We start from the raw sequence: 22,496 nt of genomic DNA, 5'->3' as shown, positions 1-22,496 counted from the left end.
CCTACTTTCCTGGAGGAGTAACTAAAACATACAGCTCACCAGTCCGCCATCTTGCCCCGCCTCCCCTCATTTTTTTTTTTTTTTAAACCTCTGCAAATGTCTGTTATTTTATACCAGGTTTAGTTTGACTGCAAAAATAAGTTATGAGGTTCAAACTGCAAAAATTTGGATTGTTTAGACAATTTCCAGACTGCTCATTATACTTTAAGCATGTTGTAAATATTGGCAAACTCCATAAATTATGCTCTGTAACCAAATCCTCAAATAAGTTCATGAATAACTACTATAGAAATTAAATTCCAAAAATGTGTGGTCTTTCTGTATACAGAAAGATGCAGTCAGGTGATTTAGTACAAGTAATAAAATCTTAGTTTAGCAAACTGGGTTGAATGTCAAAATCACGTGGCTGAACTTGAGTTATGTTGAGTAGAAGGCTTACTGCAGTGTTTCCTGGGGAAGGGATTTATTCTTTGTGGAAAAAAAAAAAAAAAAATCAAGTACCCATGTTGGGTATTCACCTACTGGCTTTGCTAAGACCCTGTAGAACCTCTCACCCCTCAACTTGCTCCCCTCCTGATATTCAAGCGCAGTGCTACTCAAAGAGAATCCGCGGTATCAGGGTGACCTGAGGGCTTCTTAGAAATGCACATTCTCAGGTTCCTCCCCAGAATGAATGAATGCATGAATGAATCTGAAACTTTGGGTTGGTAGCCCACAAATCTGTTATATTAAGCCTTTCCAAGGTGATTCTGATGCAGACTGAAGTTTGAGACCCATTTCTTTAGCATACAAATAGATTTAGACCAAAAATAACAATTGTTGAACCCAAACAAGTTTTTTCAAATTGATTGATCATAGCATACATGTGTATAGATCGGTAGGCCTCTTCTACCGGCTTAGCTATTGATTAGTATTCCCAGAAGTAAGAACAGCAAAAAGCACGATTAATGTGAACTCATTATTATGAGCCTAGAAATATGTTTGTTTTAAAGAACCCCATGTTAATATATTTCTTGAAATGCAGTTTTAATTGTCTTACATATGGCAGTGGTCCTTTCAAAGGGTGGTCCCCAGATCAGCAGCTTTAGCACTGGGAACTTGTTAGAAATGCAGATTCTCAGACCTTGCCCCAGCCCTACTGTATCAGAAACCTCATGATTTAACGAGCTCTCCAGGTGATTCTGATGCTCAATAACTATGGTTTGGATACTGCATTTCTTAGCAGAGCCTTAAAGAACATGCTTTAGCTCAGCCAGCCTGTTCCCCAGGCTTTGAGCTGGTGTCTGAAGTACCAAAACTAGAAATCTGAACTTCCTGTCACTCAACTGAGCCCCGTCCTACGTATGTATGTTCAAGTGTTCATACTTCTAACAGCCTTGATTCCTGGAATGGAGCCGAGTCTGTACTACCCCCGGTTTTTGTTTTTTTTAATGCATTTTTTTTATTGTAGACTTTAACATATATACATAACAGTGATAACTTTCAAAGTATTTCACAAGTAGTTGGAGAGCAGATTTCAAAGAATGTCATGTGTCACAGTTCCACAACTTCAGCTATTTCCATTATTTGTAAAATATGCATATACAGAAAGGTATTAACTTTTGATGTACAACTCTCAATAAGCAGTTATTTAGGTAATTTCAAAAATTGTTAAGGGTTACAGTTCCACAGTTTCAGTTCTGTGCTTATTATGCAATATGTGATATATACAGAAAGGGTAAGACTTTCGAAGCACAATTCAACGAGTGGCTATAGAGCAAATTTCGAAGAATTTTATAGGTTACAGTTCTACCATATGTCATTTACCTCCTTCCAGCTATTCCAACATCCCAGCATCTAAATATATATATATATATTTACATAAAGTTTCAGTTTTCATAGACCTTGTTAAATCTTATCTTGTTTATTGCTGCGCCTTCCTCTCACTTATTCTCTTCATCTTCAGGGGTGTCTAGGCAGTGAGCACCCTACCTTGTTCATATTGAAAGAGGGTGTTGACAGTATGAGGAAGGGGGCTGCATCTGATTGTTCTTAAAGAGGCTGTTGCCTCTGGGTATTAGGACTTGTCTTGTTTAGGAACATCCTGGTGGATTTAAATTTCTGAGAGATAAAACTTAGCAGATCTTTTATAGAAGATCTATATAAGTTTCTCCCCCTGGTTTTTATTGTTTATTGAAAGCCTTTTAACAAGATGGCAAAATAAGATTGGGATTTGATTTCTCTCCCTCACACCACATACTACAAATCTGGGTCTTTCAGTGGGAGATCTACCCACCCTCACCCTTCCCAGTGGGCAGTTGACATTAGTCTTGTACCTTCTCTACCTTTGCTTTTTCTTATTTGCCACGTGAAATTTGAAAAGAAAATGTCATCTAACTGTGAGAAGAGCAGAAGGAAAACTGTCTTAATTTTAGTTCATCTCCCTTCTTGATTCCTAATAGTTTCAAACACTTATTGCCCTGTTTTACTTAATATTTAATATATTTTAATTTTAAAAAACTAATAGTATATTTGGTCTAAAATGGTCCCTTTGCTGAAATATCAGGTGCTAGCTGGCTTTAAAACCAAAACCTCAAATGTTTAATAAATAATAAAGATTTGTGATGGCGGTGTCCTTAGTCCCCAGCCTGCTGGACGAGTGAAGGCTGTGCAGATTAGAGTGAGGATGCGAGCAAGGATTCAGAAGCAGAAGAGGTGCCCAGTGTTGGGTCTGATGAGGACAGTGGTGTGAACGTTTTTGCTGGGGAACTGGAAACTTGTGCTGGGATGGTGGCCTGCTTGGAGTTCCAGACTAAGGTGCTCGGAATGTGTCCTGAAGATTCTAGGGAAGTATTGGAAGCTCATGATTCATGTTGAAAGAGCGTGGTGCAACATGATCTTTACATTCTAAGAAGATTAATATATGGTAGTAACATGGATGGGAGCCTTGCTACTCCAAGTATGGTCGGGGACCAGCATTGTTGTCATCGTCCGGGAGCTCATTAGAAATGCAGGCTACCGGGACCCCCACCCCTACCCCCGGGCCTGCAGAATCCAAATCTGCTTCTGAACCAGATCCCTAGGTCATTCCTACACATAGTAAAGTCTGAGAAGCACTGGGGTAGAATAAAAGGAAATCAATGGTTCTTGTCATCAACCAGTTTTACAAGGAGGAAAGACCCAAGAGACATTTGAAGATGGCATGGAGAGTGTTTGTTCTAGAAGAAGTTAGGGGAGAGTCTAAGGTGGAGACCACATTTTAAGTCTGATTCATTACGAGTACAGTGCTGCTGCTATCAGAAATAGAGGGCTGGTTATTTGGGGGCAACAAGGGGGAAGGGACAATGAATTTGTTCAAAACATATTCTCTGTAGAATCTGTGTGTCAGGTGGCGTGCTGTGGGTCGTGAGCCACTTGGGGGCCCTGGCAGGCTGGCCATGAGCTCTGAGAATACCTATATTTTCTTTTGAAAGCTCACACCTTTCTTGTGTCATCAAATCTGGAATTTTTGCTCTCATTTTTTTATTTAAAAGTAAAGCTCCTTGTCAAAATGCATATTCCAGAGAACGCACGCTGCAGCTAGAGGTTTTACTTGTGTTTTCGGGGAGTTTTGTCACCGGCATCGGTGAGGTTTCCTTGAGTAGTGAAGTAAGAAAGAAGCCTCTTCGTAGGTGGATTTTCTTGGTTTTACCAGCCCTTGCTTTTTCAGAAAACTTCCCGGTGATGTCCTTCGTGCGGGGTGTTTATTTTGTTGCTGTGGCCTCTCCGATCACTGCATTTCATGGACTTGGCAAATTTTATGAGACGAAACTCGATGCTCTAGGCTCAGCCCAAAACAGCTCCTTTTACCCTAATAGCAAATGATTCCACCAAGGGAATGTAGCATGAAGTACTTTACTTGCACCAGAAGCATAATATGAAATTTGTATTTGTATGAAATTTATTTCACCTCCCCTGAAAGAGAAAAAATTCAATAGAATTAAAAATGCATCTCTGTTTTACCCCATAGCTTCAGTTCTGACTCTGGCAAAAATTCCAATTGTAAGCATAGTGTACGTGTAGTGTGGGCCTGCTCGTGTCTATATGTCTTCTAATCTTTGGGATGTAATTGACAGGAGGAGGTGGGGAGGAACCTAGCATCCAAGTACCATGATCTCGAGCAAGTAATTTAATAACCGTTATCAGAGGTTGGCACACAGTAGCCTTTAGCTCTGATACAGCCCGCAGCCTTTTTGTATTACAAGTGAGCTATGAATAGTTTCTACATTTTTATAGTTTTTGAAAAAATAATAAATCACAAAAAAATATGCGATGGAAATGGAAGTGATACCCAAAGCCTATAATGTGTTTAGTGTCTGTCCATTTACAGAAAAAGTTTGCTAAACAGCAACAAAAACAACAATAATAATAGCAACTAACTTTTTAACCCTATAATAGGTGTCAGGCACTGTTAGAAGTGCTTGGCAAGTATTATTTAATTCTCACAACAACTATAAGGGATAGGTACGATTATTTTATCCTCGTTTTACAGAGGAAGGGATAGGTCCAGAGAGGTTGAGTAACTTGCCCAAGGTCACACAGTCAGCACAGCTGGTGTTTTGAACCCAGGCAGTGGCTCCACTCCTGTTCCTGAATTCTACCACCATGGCACACTGCGGCTCACAAGCTGGCTTATTCCTCACCTGTATATAGAAGGACGTGGGAACCGCCCCATCTACCTGTATAACACTGATTCTAATGTACTTTTTAGGTGATGTTTTAATGTTCTCTGTGGGAGAAGTAGTCATAGAGCAGCACTTCCTAAATTGGTGGTGCAGAAAATTTGACTCCTCCAAAAAGTCCATGCATGTTTTAAAAGGGCAGTGCTATGGCCACTAAGGTGGCAGAGCCTTGTCTCAACAGGTGTCTTTACATGAGCACTTAAGAAGCATTATGATCTCTGTAGGGAAGGGGAATAGCCAGCTATTTCCCTAACATTGTTTTTTGACTATTGAAGGTACACCAGTTAAATCTCTCAGGACTGTTTAGGGAAAAAAGTCAGCAAAAGCTATCATCAAGGCATTATTCTTCCAGTATTTTTCCAGAAGTATCAAAACAATGATGTAATCTGGGCATTCATTTAGTCATCATTTACCACAAATATTCTGTTGTCCCTATTTTCCTATTACAACTTTCTCCTTCTACCCACTTTTTTGGGGACTTTTCCATATAGGTAGAAAGATAATCACACTGAAGGCAACCGATTTAGATCCTTTTAAGTACTGCTTATGTTGAAGGTCCCATGTAGGTCATGGGCTTATCTATAAACTTGATTTGCCTGAACTATACTGGTTGATGCTGCTTTAGGCAAGAGTTAGAGGCCCCTTGATGCATTATGTTTATCACGGAGACTCAGCAGGTATCACTGTCTGCATGTTTTTAGCATGCTTTAATTCACCTACGTTGTCTGTCAGTGCTTGTCAGGAGGAATGTAAATACAGGCCGTCAAACAAAGACACAACTTCATGAACACTATAATTCACCAGCTATTTACTCTTTCCTTACTATCAGGTTTTTGCAAATTTAACAGCATTGTGACCAAAAATATACTCTCAAAGAACTAGTTGTTTCTTACTGACCTAAGATGATGTTCTTGGTTTTTCTCAGAATTAAAAAATTCTTCAGTTGTTTTAAACTTACCTGTATGGATGCCAAATAAATGTTACAAAATAAACCAAATATCTCATTTTCTTTTTGAACATCTTGGGGTTTGTAAGAGTATAGTTGCCCTGTGAACTTCAAGGCATTAAAGAAGTTATGTTGCTTTTCTTAAGTCAAGCACAAGTGAACACAAGGCATTATAGTATATTGAATATATGTGTGTATATATATTTATTTTCCTCCTGATTGTTGTGTATATAACAATATATTTATGGTGGTGGATATTTGGAATTCACTGAGGTAGATATTTGAGAAAAGAGTCTATAGATCCTTATCGGTTAGTGTTATAGAATATCAGTAGAATTTGGTTTAAGCAATGCAAAAAGTGTTTCTTAAGAATAACAAATAGGAATTGAATTGGTATGGGCAGTTTGACAGTTCAGCTTCCAAGTAATGGCCAAGAACATGGGTGTCCTCGCCTTTCTGGTGACTACTTAAAGGTCCTTTTTGACCTCACTACCCAGTGTTGTCAAGATAACAGCAGACTGTTTTGACTGTCTGCGAGTAACTAAACTAGTTTTGACTAGCAAAATGTAAATATTGTCTAGGCTTATCCACTTCTTTCTTTCAAACACTGTCACACATACTTATATATGACAGTTTAGTTCCTGTCAAAATACTCATTCTCCATGCTCTGGAAGCAATTTGAGAATCAAACGGCGCTTAATACATTCCTCCTTTAACCCTCACCAGCTTCACTCTGTGAACAGAGAACAACAAATAAAAAATTTGGATTTTCTGGAAGGCAAGCCCTCAGTTGCTCTTCTTTCTTCTCAGTTCTTCTCTTTTGATTTGAAGAATTTGAGAGTTGTAAGTAACTTCTAATAGCATTTTGAGATTACTCTTGGGTTGTGTGTCTAGCGATTTTTTCTACAAAACTCCTATTGCTGTTTGGCTACCAGTTTCAGAAGTAGTTTGCTATGAGCCGTTATCATGGGCTCACTTATTTAATCTTCTGTCATGGATTTATCACCTGGGCTTATGTTGGATTGCGTGCTTAGCTCTTTCTTTATGCATGAAATTCTTCAGTCTCTGTAATCGTGTACTCTTCTTTCTTGGGGCCACAGTTATGGTGAATTTCAGGGTCCTTGACCTGATTTGTTCTCCATGTCACTGTGCTGTCATCATCTGCCTGTTTTCCTTCTGACCTATAGGTATTGTGCCGGTTTGAGTGTATTGTGTCCCCCAAATGCCATTATCTTTGTAGTCTTGTGTGGGGCAGAAGTTTTGGTGCTGGTTGGATTTGCTTGGAGTGTGCCCCACCCAGCTGTGGGAGATAATTTTGATGAGATGTTCCCATGGAGGTGTGGCCCCACCCATTCGGGGTGGGCCTTGATTGGTGGAGCTATATAAATGAGCTGACTCAAAGAGAGAAAGGAGAGTGCAGCTGGGAGTGATGTTTTGAAGAGGAGCAAGCTTGCTAGAAAGGAACGTCCTGGGAGAAAGCCGTTTTGAGGCCAGAGCTTTGGAGCAGATGCCAGCTGCCTTCCTAGCTAACAGAGGTTTTCCGGAGGCCATTGGCCATCCTCCGGTGAGGGTACCCGATTGCTGATGCTTTGTGGCCTTAAGACTGTAATTGTGTAGTGAAATAAACCCCCGTTTTATAAAAGCCTATCCATCTCTGGTGTTTTGCATTCTGCAGCATTAGCAAACTAAGACAGGTATGAACGATTTTCCAGCACTGATATGGAATCTTGTGATACTGATTCTTAGTACTAGTTGTACTTCTGTCTCTCCCTAGTAGAGCCAGGAGAAAGTAGTTGACATGAAAGAGGGAAATTATTTTTTCCTTCTTGACATGATTTTGAAGTTGGTCTGACATACAAAAATAAACCTTGGTGATTCTGCTTCCATTTTAATTTTAGGTTGGATTTAGCATCCTAGATCAGCAATTTTGAAGGATAAAATGGTAATGTTATTTGTCAAGTTCTACCTAAATCACCAGCCTGTCCATCCTCCTTTAATTCACCGGCTAGTATAAAAAATCCTTAGGATTTTGTAATCCTTTGGCCAAGCCCTACCTCAGACCTGGGCCAAGTGCCATGGGGACACCAGACTTTGGAAATGCTGGCCCTTGGCCTCCGGTTATTTCCACTGCTGTGTTGGCTCCAGCCTTTGTCCTCAGGGCTGGTAACTGAACGTTTGGTGGGTGTAAGTCCTGGTCTGTGGGAGACTTGGACCCCAGTTCTGGGAGATGGACCTCTGTCTTGTTTCCTGTACCTAAATATCTGAGTGATCTCCCAAGGAGCACAGGCCTGAGGAACCAGCCCAGTGATTGGGAGCTGCTACCTCCAACAGATTCCACCAGGGCCATCTCCCTGCTGCCTCAGAAGATGCTGGGACACCCCCAGCTCTTGCATTTCCCGTGATTGTGGAATTTCCTTTGGGCCAACCTCTCTATGGCTGCCTGTATTGCTGTAATACAGCCCATAACTTGCTCTAAGCTACTTCTGCGCACACAATGATGAGTGTGTGTATGTGTGTGTGAATGTTAATCCAAATCCTAGGAAGGAGGATTTAAAATTTGAAGCACCCCACTTGGTAGTACCCACCCTAGGTGTGCTTAGTTAGCATTAAAAAAACTGAAATCAAAAGCTTGAAGACCATTGTTTTTATGTAAACTATACCTCAGTAAAAGTGATTCAAAACAAAACAAGACAAGCCCTTTCTCCAGAGGCCACCTGCATCCCCAGGTCATTTATCCTTCTGTCTGATCAGCACCAGGTGCACTGATGCTGACATAGTGGAGTGGCTGCAGCACTGGTCACCTGGAAGCCTTGTTAAACTCCGGATTTCTGGGCTCCACACATAGAGTTCCTGATTCAGGTCTGGGATGGGGCCTGAGACTTGGCATCCCTAATAATAGCTTCCGTGGAATGCTCGGGCTGCTATCAGGGGGCCACACTTTGACAACCATTGGCATGCTGGATGGTAAAAATGCTCCTTCATCTGGTAGAAATAGTGGGCAAGCCCTGCCATCCTTGCACATATGGGCCATAGACTCTTTCAGGTCCAAATGCCTACATGACATCTCTTGGAAGCTTGTTCAAGAGCTTTCAAGACCTACTGAATCTGAATCTGTAGTTTAACAAAATCCCCACGTGATCCAAATGCACATTAAAATTTGAGAAACTCAACAGAAACTTAAGTTTCTTCATCTGATTTAGGGGTCCTCGGTTGTAGGTTCATGTTAGAATTGTCTGCAGTGTTTAAAAACTAAGTTGATGACCCAACTACACTCAGGTTAAGTGGATCAGAATTTCCAGGAGTGGGGTCCAGCCTTCTGAAATGTCTTATAAGCTTCCCAGGTGATTCTACTGGATATAATCTAGTCTTAGTGCTATCTACATAGTTTTCTTTTAAGCATGTGTCAGCTGGAAATGCCTTTCCTTGATTAAATATTGATGATTTAATACCAACTAATCTTATCCTAATGGAAATGAAATTATTTCATTTGCCTTGCTTGTATAGACCCACAAGAGAAAACATGTTGGGTCTATTTACTTCAGAAGGTGAACCACCGGCTATATTTAGTGGCAGTCTAACTTCAGAACACCTTACTAAAACAAACTGACTCATGTTTCTAAAGGAAACAAAGTGTTTTATCTGTGTGTATGAATTCATTTTTTTGTTTAGTTTTGTTGTATCTAGGTCTCTATAAGCCTTTTTTAAGAAAGAGATTTTTGTCTCTATCAGTCCTGGTGTAGTTACCCTAATGAATATTATTCACCTGAAGATTTGTGCCATGTTGCAGTTTTATACCCCAGGCACATTTTTAAAAATGTATCTTAATATGATATTATCCCCTTTGGAAATCTTTACTTGAAGAGCTTTTTAGTTTACCCCAAGTGTATGGAGACCGGTCTTCTTTCCCTTCTTGAATACCCTCAGTTTTACCAGAACATACAGTGCAAAGGAGTCAAAAGCTGTGTTTCAAATTATATAATTTCCTGACATATCATTTGAGCAGATGAAAACTAATTAATTGATAGGCACTTTGGGAATAGCCAGTTGAAATATGTCCTGATTTTTTTGTACCTATTTACTTAAATCCTGATCTATGGAGCATTTTTATTTGTTTGTTTGTTTTTTTGTTTTTGAGTTCCTGTACCAAGAAGTTCCCGTCACATTAACTATTCCCATAGCTTGAACGTAGGAAAGGTGAATGTCACTCAGTACACCAGCTTGCCTCCTCTTGTTTCTACATAGGAGAAATGTGAGCATTGATCCCTTAAATGTGCAGACCAGAATTTCCATTCTAGTAAGCGTGGATCTGTGCAGCCCAGATGGGGAGGGACATGGCACAAGCAAGGGGCAAACTGGGAGCTGTAGGACTTCTTCCAGGGCCATCACTAGGTGATCAGATAGCCTGATCTAAGGGCATCAGAGGAAACTGTCAGCCCCCTTGTGGAAGTCAAACCCAGATCTCTCTAGGTGCACAATGGAAGGAGACTCTCCACTTTGGAAAGGGGCCATACTTCTAGATTGCTGCTTCTCAAACTGATGTGCACATGAGTTGCCTGGGGATCTTGTTAAAATGCAGATTCTGATCAGCGGGTCTGGGATGAGACCCAAGATCCTGCATGTCTGCTGAAGCTTCTGTTTGGAAGCCACCCTTCTGGGTAGCACAGGTTTAGCTAACTATGAGTTTGCAAAAGAGTAGCGTAGGAAGCTCATTAAAACACAGGTTCCTGGTCCCCATTCCTAGAGACTGATTCAACAGGTGGTGGGGCCTGAGAATTTGCATTTTAGCAAGTTCCCAGGTGATGCTGATGCAGCTGTTCCCTGAACTGTGCTTTGAGCAGCAAGTGTCTAGTTAACATTTGAACAGTCCTAGTTGAGATGCCTCCACCATCTCCACCAGAAAGCTCTTCTAAGAACCACACACCAGGAGATTAAGGAAGGTGCTGCTCAGTTGTTCCCTCAGAGAAAAGGATATAGCAAATTCAGGGAGTGCTCTAGGTCTCTTGTTAATTTTTGCTTTGAAAATACATATTTTTGATTAAAGATTAAAAAGAATGCTTCTGGAACAAAATCTAGAGATAAGATTAAGATGAAGAAACAAGAACTCAGTGCCTGAAGAGGTGGTGATTGATGATGGGGCTAGTTATTTCAGGATGACAAATCTGCGTGTGCACAGAAAAAAAACAGCAAGATGTCAGTGGCTGTGTCTTAATATGAGTTAATGGGATTTGGATTAATGTTTACATTTTGCTTTATATGTTTTTGCCTTACATTTTTTCCACAAAGGGTATATATTGCTTTCATAACCTGAAACAAACTTACACATGTTTCTAAAGGAAACAAAGTGTTTTATCTGTGTGTATGAATTCATTTTTTTTTGTTTAGTTTTGTTGTATCTAGGTCTCTATAAGCCTTTTTTAATAAAGAGGTTTTTGTCTCTCTCAGTCCTGGTGTTCTGGGGCAAAGGAAATAGGTAAGGTTAAGTGCCAACCATTTCCCTGAAAGCGGAATGCTGCCTGCCTGGTGGAAATAAGTTGAGGGAGACCCAGGGGAGAGGCTGGAATTTCTCAGGTGAGAATTATCTGTAGCTCCTGCCCCTTCCCCACTGAAGCAGTCCAGGCCAAGCCCTCCAGAGTCCCTCGAAGATTTTTTTTTTCCCCTTTTTGCTTAGAAGGGGTGAAATAAGCTTTAGATTAATTTACACAAAATTGGAAAATATTTTTAAATGAGAAAATAACAATAAGAACTTTCTGGGAAAGTGGGGAAACGACTTGTTGGACATCTGGGCTAACTTGCTTCTGAGGTTGGGTTTGCATTATCCAGGCAGCGTCTGTCACACTTGGGGCGGCTGCTCCCGAGGACGGGCGTCCAGTGTGGTTGGAGTTGTGTCAACAGTGTGTCACGATGGAGCCAGTGTATGTACTCAGCGTGTCACAGAAATGATCCTAGAAACATGCAGCCCTGAGCTCAACAGTGCACCCTCCCTGCCCCCACCCAGGATGTTATGTAATGGATAGTTAACAGATGTGCATGCTTTCCGCAGTTCAGAGGACATATCTAAGTCTCATTTTGGGCTTCTGTTAATCCAGATAGCATTCAAAGAAGTTGCTACACATCCAGTTCACTCCTGGTAGGACTTGCCAACTAAGCTCTAGCGCTCTGCTGACACCTGCTGGCATTTCATCTATTTTATGTTTTTAGAAAGTCAACAACAAGAAAGAAAAACACTTTCCCTTAACATTTTTCTGCAGCCTTTCAACTTTATTATGCAAAGTATACACCCCAGGAAAGATAAGAGGCAAGGGAAGGTGTGGTGGGTACTTTCCATATCATAGAGAAGGGGGTATGGACAAGCAGTTGGGGGGAATATCACAGACGAGAAGGGCAGGCAAGAGTGATTCTCGTCTCTGCCCTGCACCAGCCTCTCTGTGACCTGAGCAAGGTCCTAGACCTCCCTTTAACCACCAAGAGGAGAAAGAAGCAGTAGCCTCCCCTCCCAGTGCCCTGCAGGGCTTGGGAAGATCAGAGACATTTCCTGCTAACTAAAGCCAGGGTCACTGTCGCTGAAGCGATTGCCTCAAAGGTCACCTTTAGTGACCTTTCCATCGCAACAAACAAGGCTCTCCACCAGCCTCGTATTTTCTGAAGATGGATGAAAGTTTAGCCTACTCACAGCCCAGCAGTGCTCTAATTTATTTGTGGAAACAACTTAAAGTAAGATCAGAAAAAGGGAACAATTTCGAACGTCTCCACGTTTGCCCCCGGAAACCATGGATGTTGTTTTGTGTTTTGGAATATGTAAAAAGCCTTCAGGTTGGGAAAATGCTCCCCAGTTATTACCAGCCGAATTATCCATGCTTTTTCTGTCTGCTTTTGGGAAACTCCGTGTGGGCCGGTGGTTTGTTAGTTCAATAACAGGATATTGGATAGTCCCCAGGGAGTTAGAGTCTGTATTTAGCCTGGCAGAGGAAGTGAGGTCTGATGATGAAAAAGAATTGAGGCATTTCTTTAGTGCTACTGTTTCATTTCTTCCTTCTCCCTCAGAATACTCACGTAACCATCTTGCTTGCTGAGGCCTCAGAAAATGGCCTCTTCTAGTTGAGAAAACTGTTTTTAACCTTTTATTGCCCCTAAGTCTCTCCTTGGAAAGCTGTTAGGTATTCCAGGAGCACAAGGAGGAACATAAAAAGGCTCTGATAGAATTCAGTCCTCCCCTCTGGCTCTCACAGGGACTAAATCTCTTAACTGTATTAGACCCGGTGCTACTATATGATACTGTCCAGTAGAACTTTCTGTGATGATGGAAGTGTCCAATATGGTAGCCCCTAGCCGCACGGAGCTATTGAGCACTTGAAATGTGGCTTGTGAGAGTGAAACACTGACTTTTACTTTTATTAAATGTACATGGCCACTTGTGGCTAGTCACTGTCATGTTGGATGGCACAGAAAGAGTTTACATTTGTATTACTACATATCCTAATTTTTTTTCCTTTCCTCAGCAGCCAGGTACCAGCTTGTGTGTAGAGCACAGTTCTGTTTAAGCAACAGTATCAATTTGCTGCAAAGCATCTTGCTAAGGATATTATTCTTTATTTTAGCAACTTGGCACAGCATTCATTGGCATCGCTTGTTGGACCCAAGGGCAGGGTTGGCTGTACGGACCAGCCTTTTCTGGTAACATATCCTTTAGAGACCAAAATTCTTTTACTGCCATGCTTAATCTTTCTTCTGTTCTTTGTAAATCCATGGAGTGATGGTATGAACTAAAACTGAGAGCCAAGTCCTTATACAAGAATTACACGAGCACATTACTGTTTGCTCAAACTACCCTGGCAATCAAGGAATGTTTTATTTTTTAAGGCTTTGCTGAAAAACACAGGCAAGATATGTAACAAACTCTTGGATTGAAATGTGATCACAGAGTAAAATTGATGAACCCCTATGTATTCATACTCTAAAATGGGAACAGCTAAATATGTCATCACATATTATGTAATCTTGCTTTAAAATAACTGAGAATACCAGTGACTGAAAAGGGACTTATATTTAAACCGGCTGCAAATAGAAAGCTTAACAAATCTATCAGCGGACAGCATTCCTTTGTGGCAACCTAGGGTTTGTTGACACTATAAATGCCACGTTTATCATCCTGGAAAGAATGAAAGCTGTTTATTAAAGAATAAAATATGGGCATGCAAAACATGCGTGGCTATGTGACAGGAAGGGAATAAAAGAAGAGCTTATTTTTTATTATGCAAAACGGATAAAGACTGTCTAACGAAAGTCATCCTGTTTGGTTCCATCACATCTGCTCCCTGAGGTTACTTTTTCTTTCTCTTTCAGCAATGGGTAGAAGGCTTGAGATCGATCATACACAACTTCAGGGCCAACAATGTCAGTCCGATGACGTGCCTCAAGAAACAGTGAGTTTTGTGTGCATTGCCCTTTGTGCTTGCCTGGTATCGAGCAAGTGGTCAAGTTAGAAGATTCCTGCTTCCCATCCCCTCAGTGCCCCTGACCTCAGAGAAGGAGTTGACCAGCACTCGCCTGTACTCTTCATGCCACCTGGGCAGGGCATGCGTGATGAACCCTCAGCCCGAAACCTGTAGGAAAGGCACGGTTGATGGCAAAAAGTGCTGGAAACTCACTCACCTAGAGTCCTCTGGGGCCTTTGTGTCTCCAGGTCAGGTCTTCTGATAAATACTTCTACTGGCCTGGGGCTTTAGCCAGGCACTGGGGTCACTCAAGCTCCCAGTGCATGAAAGAGAAATGGGGAGCAGGGCCAACAGATACCACTTGCAGTAGTACTCATTGCTGGGGTGAAAAAGGAAGCACTGACCCCAAGGACAGGGCTGCCTGCTTGGCACATAATCAGGAACCCAGAGGTACTTTGGAAATTCACAAGGAAAGCCTTAACTCAGCTCGCTGTGTCCAGAATCCAGACAGGTCTCCCGTAGTGATAGGTTTTAACTCCATCCAGGTAATTCCTTCATAATGACATGAAAGTTATAAAGTAGAAGTCCAAGCAAAGTCAGACGCTGACATGTTTGAAATGCAGTGATCCGTGCAGACGTGGGACGTCTGCCACCCAGGGGCCTTTGGCAAGCACTTGTGAGGTACGGAAGGCCACCCTGATGGGAAACCGAGGCGATGAGCCCGCCTCTCTCAAAACCAGGCCCAGTGCTTGACTCCACGCACCCACCCAGCAAAGGGCTAAGGGTCAGTCCTTTGGGTGTCTTCATCTTTACATCCTGTCACTGAGGCAGGGTCTAGGTTCTGGGCTGCAAATCCCAGCTGTGCCACTTAGTTGCTGAGTGACCCTCCACAGTGTTCTCAGCATTGGGCCTTGCTGTCCTCATCTGTGAAGCAAGAGGATGACAGTTGCCCGTCTTACAAAATCACCGAGCAGGTTAAGTGAGATCACATAAAGCACTCAGCTCATGATTATTTTGATTTTTATGGTATCCTTTCAATTTTTTTTTTCTGTCCTCTTAGTAGAGGGGAGTTATTTAGTCTTGGATATTCCTGCGTCTCCTTTTACCTCTGCAGTGGCTATGGCATGTTTTCTTAAAATTAAATAGAAATCCTGTGGCTATTTGAGTGTTATGATTACGGGCATTGAGAGAACCCCAAAGGATCAAAGGCTTTTGGAATGCCCACTTATATCTGGGTGCCCCAGTCATTCAGACCAGCACACCAGATCTTACCTGAACCCTTTGGTTTGCTACCCAGATCCCCTTTCTGGATCTGGCATTTACCCTATCCGCCAGCTGCTGTGAGGATTTGCTCACCAAGGGCTCAGAGCTGCCTGCTTTTCCAGAGAATTGCCTTCCACTGAATGGGAGAATATTGCCTGGGAGATTATATTCCTTCCTCCCCCTGGGGAGGCAGCCCACAGCCAATGACTGCTGGAACAAGCCAGCAGCCCCCTTGCCTCAAAGCAAGGTCACTTAATAAGTGGTGATTTGTGTTTCTAGGAGACCTGACTTGAGACAGAAACTTTACAAAATCATCATTTTTTTGCAGGTTGTTAGAATATTATTGCCTGGAAACAGAAAGGGATTCATTAGCCAAGGACAGTCTAGCCCCAAAGCACAAATAATGTCCTGGGTCCTCATGTGTCCCAAAAGCCTGGGGAAAGCGAGGAGTCACTCGTCACTGTTTCTAATGGTAAGAGAACTTCTCTTACCATTGGAAATGAAGGAACGTGCCCATTGGGTCCATGCTTTACTTGGAGTTGGGAGTGGGGATTTCTCGTGGGTCCTCAAGAAAGGCTGGCTAGTGGTGTCACCGTAGTTGTTCCTTCTTACCACGTTAATATATTATTAAATAGCAGTAACCAATGCATTTTGCCTAAGACAAGCACCCATCTTTCTTACTCATCTAGGGTTGCCAGATAAAATACGGGACTCCCAGTTAAATTTGAATTTCAGATAAACAATGAATAATTTTTTAGTATAGGTATGCCCTATGCAGTATTTAGAACATACATAATCTAAAAAAATTATTTGTTTATCTGAAATTCAAAATAGACTGGCAATCCTGTGGTTTTTTTAAATGCTAAAACTGACAACCTTGTATTCATCTCATAGTACATAATCATCTCTGATTTTCGGAATAAATGGTCTTTGCTTGAATGAACTTTATTTTAAAGTTCTGTACCAGATTGAAGCTGTTGCTCCTAAGAAACATTAAAACAACATTGTTGTTTGTTTCTCCAGCTGGATGAAATTGGCATTTATGACCAACACAAATGGTAAAATTCCAGTTAGGAGGTAAGTCATCGTTCCTTTCTGCTCTCCATATCCATGTCAGCCCTCATGCAGCTAGACACGGGAGCCCTCTACGAGTACTTGTTAATTGCTTTTACCAAAGATATTTCTGGAAGCTTAATTTGAATCACTTTGTCAAATGCTGTGTTTGTTTTGTAAAAATCACGTATGGATGTAAAAGTTGCATGTTCTCTAAGAATAAATAATATTAACTCTACTTTTGGTAAATTAAAGAACATGTTAAAATGTAGCATTTACAAAAAATCTTCACATAAGTGGTGTTGAAGGATTTAAATGTATTTTGCCTATTTACCCTGAGCAACCGTTAACTAAAATTAAAGACGTTTACAGTATGCATCTAAAGCGGAACAGTGTGGACCGCCTTCAGAAAGTACAGTCCTCCAGACAGTGCATTCACGTTCTAGGTTTCACTGCTCCCCTGGTGTTTGGGGTAGCGAAGTCCTTCTTTGAATTCTTGCTCTTGCTCTGTGGCTATGCCATAACCAATGCTACACACTCTTCAGAGCTGTCACTTCCTCCCCTCACCCTGCCCAGGGTTACAGCAACAAAGAGAAAAGGCAGTAATGTTTGAGCAGAATCAAAACTGATGAAACCATGAACCAGATACGCCCTCCCTGGGTGTGGTTTACCTCCCTTCCGGTGCCCTGCCTAGTCCACCGTGCTTCCCTCTCTCCTGCCGCTCCACGCACATTCATGGATTAGGGTTTGCTGGTGGTCTTGGGTATAGCTGGAAGCCCTTGTGATGGTAGTCATGGGAATTCATTAGCAAACTCGCCCAGTTTCTTTTTGGTCGGTGTTTTTGTAAGCCTTTCATGGGAATTCCAGGTGCTAGACCAGGCCCCGGAGCTGCTGCTATCTACGGTGAAGCCTGAAGCATTTGTGGATTCACGTACCTGAGCCCATCACCCAAATCCAACGTGGGTTCTGGAAACACCAATCTTCTAGGCTTCTCCAGAATTGGATTAATAATGACTTCTTCTCTGGACACCATTTGGGCAGGGAAGTAAATCTACAAACAACAACAGACAAAACCCAGAACTACTGGGTAGAATCCTGTCTTAAAAACTTATCTATCTTCCAGACATGAGGCAAACAGGGCACCAGCTGCTTTGCATTTGAGTAGACACATTTAAGCCGTGGTGTGCTGGCTCCCTCCCAGCCACTTCCAGCCCTTCTGTGTGTCCCTCTCTGCCCAGCCATTTCTTCTTTTTTCCCAAGCTTTGTTCCCTGCAGCCTTCCCCATGTGGCCTGAACTCCCATTCTGCATCCCATGGAAGTATCTCTGACATTACTCTTTTCTGTCCTAAAACCATCATTTTTCTTTGTTTCTTGTAACGAACATGAACTAAAATATTCGTGAGACAAGACTGAAATATCTGAGACAATATAGAGCGTTCAAATCATGAACTAAAATATTCGTGAGACAAGACTGAAATATCTGAGACAATATAGAGCATTATATATTCTTTTTATATAACCTTTTATCGAAGGTTTACAAGTCACAGACCTGATGCATTTGTTTTGTTCTTCACAAATCCCTATGTAGGATTCTAAGCTTTCTATTTAATAACTTACCAGCAAGTCAAGTTTAGTTCTTTCTTAGAAGTTTTTAAAAATCCCTGTTAACACCCTTAATTGATGTGTTTGGCAAAGACACTTCACAATGATCATTATTTTATTCAAAACCCTTTGCTCAGGAGAGCAATAGCAGGTCAATTATTTTAATGTATTCCAGTATCGTACATATATCATTTTTAACAAATATATAGTGTATTTTTATATAAAATCAGTATTGAGGAAATAAATCTAAACTGTAGAGAGCACCGACAGCAGTGCAAAGTACAGAAGTGTTAAGTTGAATCTGTTTTTATGTATCATACTGTATCTTATTATTGAAGCAAAAGCAGGCAGGTAAGATGCAAGAAATGAATAAAGTAGAAACTTGTAGAAATTGTGATCAGAGCACTTTTAACTAGCAGTTCTGGCTTCATTTGCTATGTATCCTACTAATCAAGCTGTTCTACTAACTCCAGAGCCTTTTCTGATTCAAGTGATCTTTTTCTGGTGTGTTCACACTCAAAATTATTATCAGCTTCTTTGTAGAAATATTGTAGATATTTTGGCATCTTTGGTAGTTCTCTTTGATGTGGGTTCCTTGGCGCCTGCCAGAATTAACAGGTGTTTGACACAAGACATCTGTTATTTGAGGGCAGTTTGTTAGAGTCAAGGGAGACTTGATACCAAGCCAACAAAGAGCGGATAAAGCTGGTGGATGAGCTGCCAAGGGCTAGGTGGAAATTGTGCTGAGTGTTTTAATGGACATGAAGAGTAAACACTTTAAAAATGTCCTTTCATGGCTCTCATTCTGGAGTCTTTAAAATGGAAACTATTAGTATAGGGTGCATAATGTTAAAAGGGATCTGGCTTCAGAGTCATTACATAACTTGGTAATGGCCTTGTCCTTTGACATTAACCAAAGTTCGGTATCTGGGAGATTGCAGGAATGACACATGAAGAAAGCCCTATTGCTCATCTCCCTCTTCTCTTTTCTTATGTTTATTAACTTACGCATCTTCCTTTCTCTCCAGCTTACAAACGCACACTCAAAGTCTCCTTCCACTCAGCCTAAAGCAAATCACTCTTCTCTTGCCTTCTTGCACTCCTTGTGGCCTGAGTGTGCACCAAGCATGAAGGGAAGGGTTGGAATGTGAGTAGCAGGTGATAGCTGTTAGCAGTGGCTGGAAGAGGGTCCTGAAGGAGACAGTGCTATTAAGGAAGGCTGGAAGTCTCAGGTGTGTTTGTAGCTGCCCAACTTCTTATCTGCTCACATCCTGAAGGTCGGCCTGCCTGTGGTGTGAGCAGGGTTTGATCCTCCTGGGGCAGCAGTCCCATCTCCACTTCAGGAATCCTCTGTGACTGTCTAAGGTGATGGTATTAAAGCCACTGGAAAACTATAGACCCTTTGAGGGCAAGTGGGATTCCCGTAGTTTCTAGGGTCATTCAGGACTGAGGCCCTTCGAACACAGAATTTGACCAGGCTCTGATCATGCTGGCCATGCTCAAGGGTATTTGCTTTTGTAACATTTCCTTTGAGGAAGGGGGTGGTGGTTTATTTTGGTTAGTCATTGAGCACCTACTAGCTATAAAGCATCCAACCAAACTCTGTGGGCCTGGGGTGGTAGATGAAGGGCTGAATATATCGCAGTTCCTTTATAGACGCTCTGCGTTCCCACGGAAGTTGTCCATAACATTGTCTAAAATGTCCCTGGCCCGTGAGCAATGTATTTCTCCCAGGGGCTTGGTTAAATGACATCCGGTGGGCCTCTGATGGAACAAAAGAGTTCTTCATCACTGCACAGCCCCCTCACCCCAGAGCAAATGCATTTGGAGGCCGGAGAATGATTCTGAAAGATGCCTGCAACAAAGCAAATAAGGGTACCAGCCCCAGGGTGATGTCATTCTACTTGCTTCCCTTTTCCAGCCTGGGATTTGGTCTCTCTTAGAATGAACACATCTGTATTGCAGTGGCCCAGCCCGGGACTCCTTGTGAAAAGGTGGGCCTGAGAAGGAAGCCCTCTGGGCACAGCACCACCGCTTACCTCCCACCTCCACCAGCTCCTGTGCCATCCGGCTCAGTAATATATTCCCACATGCATCGCCCTGTGTCTTGAAACTTGCCATTCTACACACTCACTGTCTGCCTTCATCCTCCAGATGCTTAGGGCTCCCTACGGTCTACTCCTTGGCTCCCGGCCAAGTCCTAGCCAAAAGATTCTGTTTCTATGTACTCTTGTTTCCCCCTAGCCCACTCCAGGTGATTTCATCAGAAAGGCTCACACCCTCACCTGTTCCATTCATGACCTTCTCGATCCCTTTTCATCTTGTTGTACCTGAGCTGTCTGAACCCAATGGAAGCTCGAGTTAGCTGGGACACCCTGAGATTGCTGTAGAAACATTCTCCTCCCCAATCAGGTGCCAGGCACCCAAAATCCTACTGGGCATCTGTAGTTTCTCATGGTGACAGGTACTTTTTGTTGGGGGGGGGGAGAGGGGGGTATACACACACCCACTTAATAGCTACTTTTCCCTGATTAAAAAAGTTCCAATAAATTGTAACTCACCCCAATTAAGTGTATAAAATTCTGTAAATTCTAGAGAAGTGGGACAGTGTGATGTAGCACCCTCAATACTAGAAAAGTGACCTGTCAACCAAGTTACTTGGTATCATGCTCATATAAACCACACCACATCTGTAGATTTGTTAAAAGAGAATTCTCGGGCCTCCCTATATGTGAATGCAACTGTCTCGAGCACTCTCAAAAGTGTACGTCTTGAAGTATCCTTGGACCCAGTATGAAACAATAAAGCTTTGAATGAACTAATTCATTTACCCAAAGGTAGTTTCTCCTGGTCTATTTTGGGAAGTTATACTCTGCAACTGAAGTGGTGCTTTCTCCCACTCATCAAGATTAACTGGCTGTCAGAGCTTGCATTAGCTTGCCTTCCACTTAGCATGAATGGTGGAAAGTATGAAAAGGCGGGACGTGGGGAGATGCCGTTAAAAATCCTCTTGTGCTCACAGTGAAGGTATTCCAAAGCCAAGGTTCACAGACAAAAAGTAAGCTCTATCTTCAAGTCAAGGCTGTATTTCCAAATTTAGAGTTTAAATTATTATGGTGAGAAGTCAGCTTCTAATCAGGGAGCAATTGGAGGTTCTTTTGGGTGGCTGAGGTGGGGCTGGGAGCAAAATGTGAAGTTCCAGGGTCTGAAGTCCTATCCACCAAAACTTCCATGCATTCTGAGTATCGCCGACACATTTACAATGGGGGTGGGGGTGGGAGTTCTCCCTTTCCTACTTTTATCACCAAGAAATAGACTGAATAATGTGTTATCCATTTCATCAGCCTTGATGCTCACTGTGCTAGTTAAAAGCACTATATTCAAAAGTCAAGTGTCAGTATAGTACCAAGATTCTTTTGAAACACTGAATAATAATTGTTGCCCTGTCCGTCTTTCTTCCCCCTCTCTACCTATCAGTTCCATAATAGAGTCCCTAATCCTTGATTGAGACAGTTAACATTTCGGAGTGCTCACAGGTGCTTAGCTTGGGGTGGGGCTGGGAGGAGTATATATATATGCTAATGTGCATCGACTGACGTGTAGAAACCAGTGTAAAGGCAAGCACAGTATGGGCTGCATTCTCGAGTCCTACTCTTCCACCCCCAAATTCAACCATTGTCAACAGTGCAGATTGGTTCTAGAACTATGATGCCTTCTTCTGAAATCCTTGTTCCCGAGAAAATAATTTGGTAGGCTCAAAATTCATTTTTGTCCAGTGGCATGTATCCCTGGGTGCCCCTGTATTTTCATAAGCGCTGAGGGGTCTTAGAATCAAGTTGCAGCTGGCATAAGCAGCTGTGTCAACCGCAGGGAAGGGACATTGCAGGAGCTCATTGGGGAAATGAAAAACACGAAGAAATGGAAAATAACTTTATTCTCCTTTTCCTTCTCCCTCCACCCCTCATCGCTAGTATTACTTGGATCTTTGCATCAGAGAAAATAGAATGAACAATAACTTGACTTTTTAAATCTTTTTTGTCCTAGCATTACTAGAACCTTTGCTTCAGGGAAAACCGAAAAGGTGATCTTTCAAGCGCTCAAGGAGCTGGGTCTTCCCAGTGGAAAGGTAATCATTAATTTCATAATATTCCTAAAATCATTTTATTTATGTCTTCATATGTAATAAGCCAGATTACTTATATTAAACTGATCTCAAGTAGGTTCAGAATTAGATTCAGTCACATACAATACGGTTAATTTTCTTCTCTTCCTGCCTCCTGGCTTGCTTGCTTTCCTTCTCCCTCCCAGCCCCACTCCCTCTCCCTTTCTCTTTCCCTCCGTTCCTAATTTTTTTATTCTCGGCACTTTAACCTAAATGTTTTAAAATTCAAACAGTGTATTTTAAAATGTTTTTTTGTCAACTATATTAAGAAAAGGGCACGAGTGAGACTGCCCTTTTACACAGCTCATCTTACTGAGCTTATTTTGGAGAAGTCTGTC

General features: G+C 41.9%; 1 protein-coding gene across 8 annotated transcripts in view; it reads left to right on the top strand.

Annotated features, from left to right (window-relative positions):
- Positions 1-22,496, top strand: part of PLCB4 (phospholipase C beta 4) — a 488,707-nt gene that overhangs the window by 371,875 nt on the left and 94,336 nt on the right. For all 8 annotated transcript variants that reach the window (XM_037811318.1, XM_037811320.1, XM_037811319.1 and 5 more), the window contains 3 exons: positions 13,987-14,066; positions 16,365-16,418; positions 22,041-22,122. In XM_037811318.1, the coding sequence (XP_037667246.1) occupies positions 13,987-14,066; positions 16,365-16,418; positions 22,041-22,122 (216 nt within the window). The remainder of the gene's footprint in view (positions 1-13,986; positions 14,067-16,364; positions 16,419-22,040; positions 22,123-22,496) is intronic.

The sequence above is a fragment of the Choloepus didactylus genome, chromosome 19 (assembly GCF_015220235.1).
Source record: "Choloepus didactylus isolate mChoDid1 chromosome 19, mChoDid1.pri, whole genome shotgun sequence".
Classification (NCBI taxonomy): Eukaryota; Metazoa; Chordata; class Mammalia; order Pilosa; family Megalonychidae; genus Choloepus; species Choloepus didactylus.
This window is presented reverse-complemented; position numbering and strand designations above follow the sequence as displayed.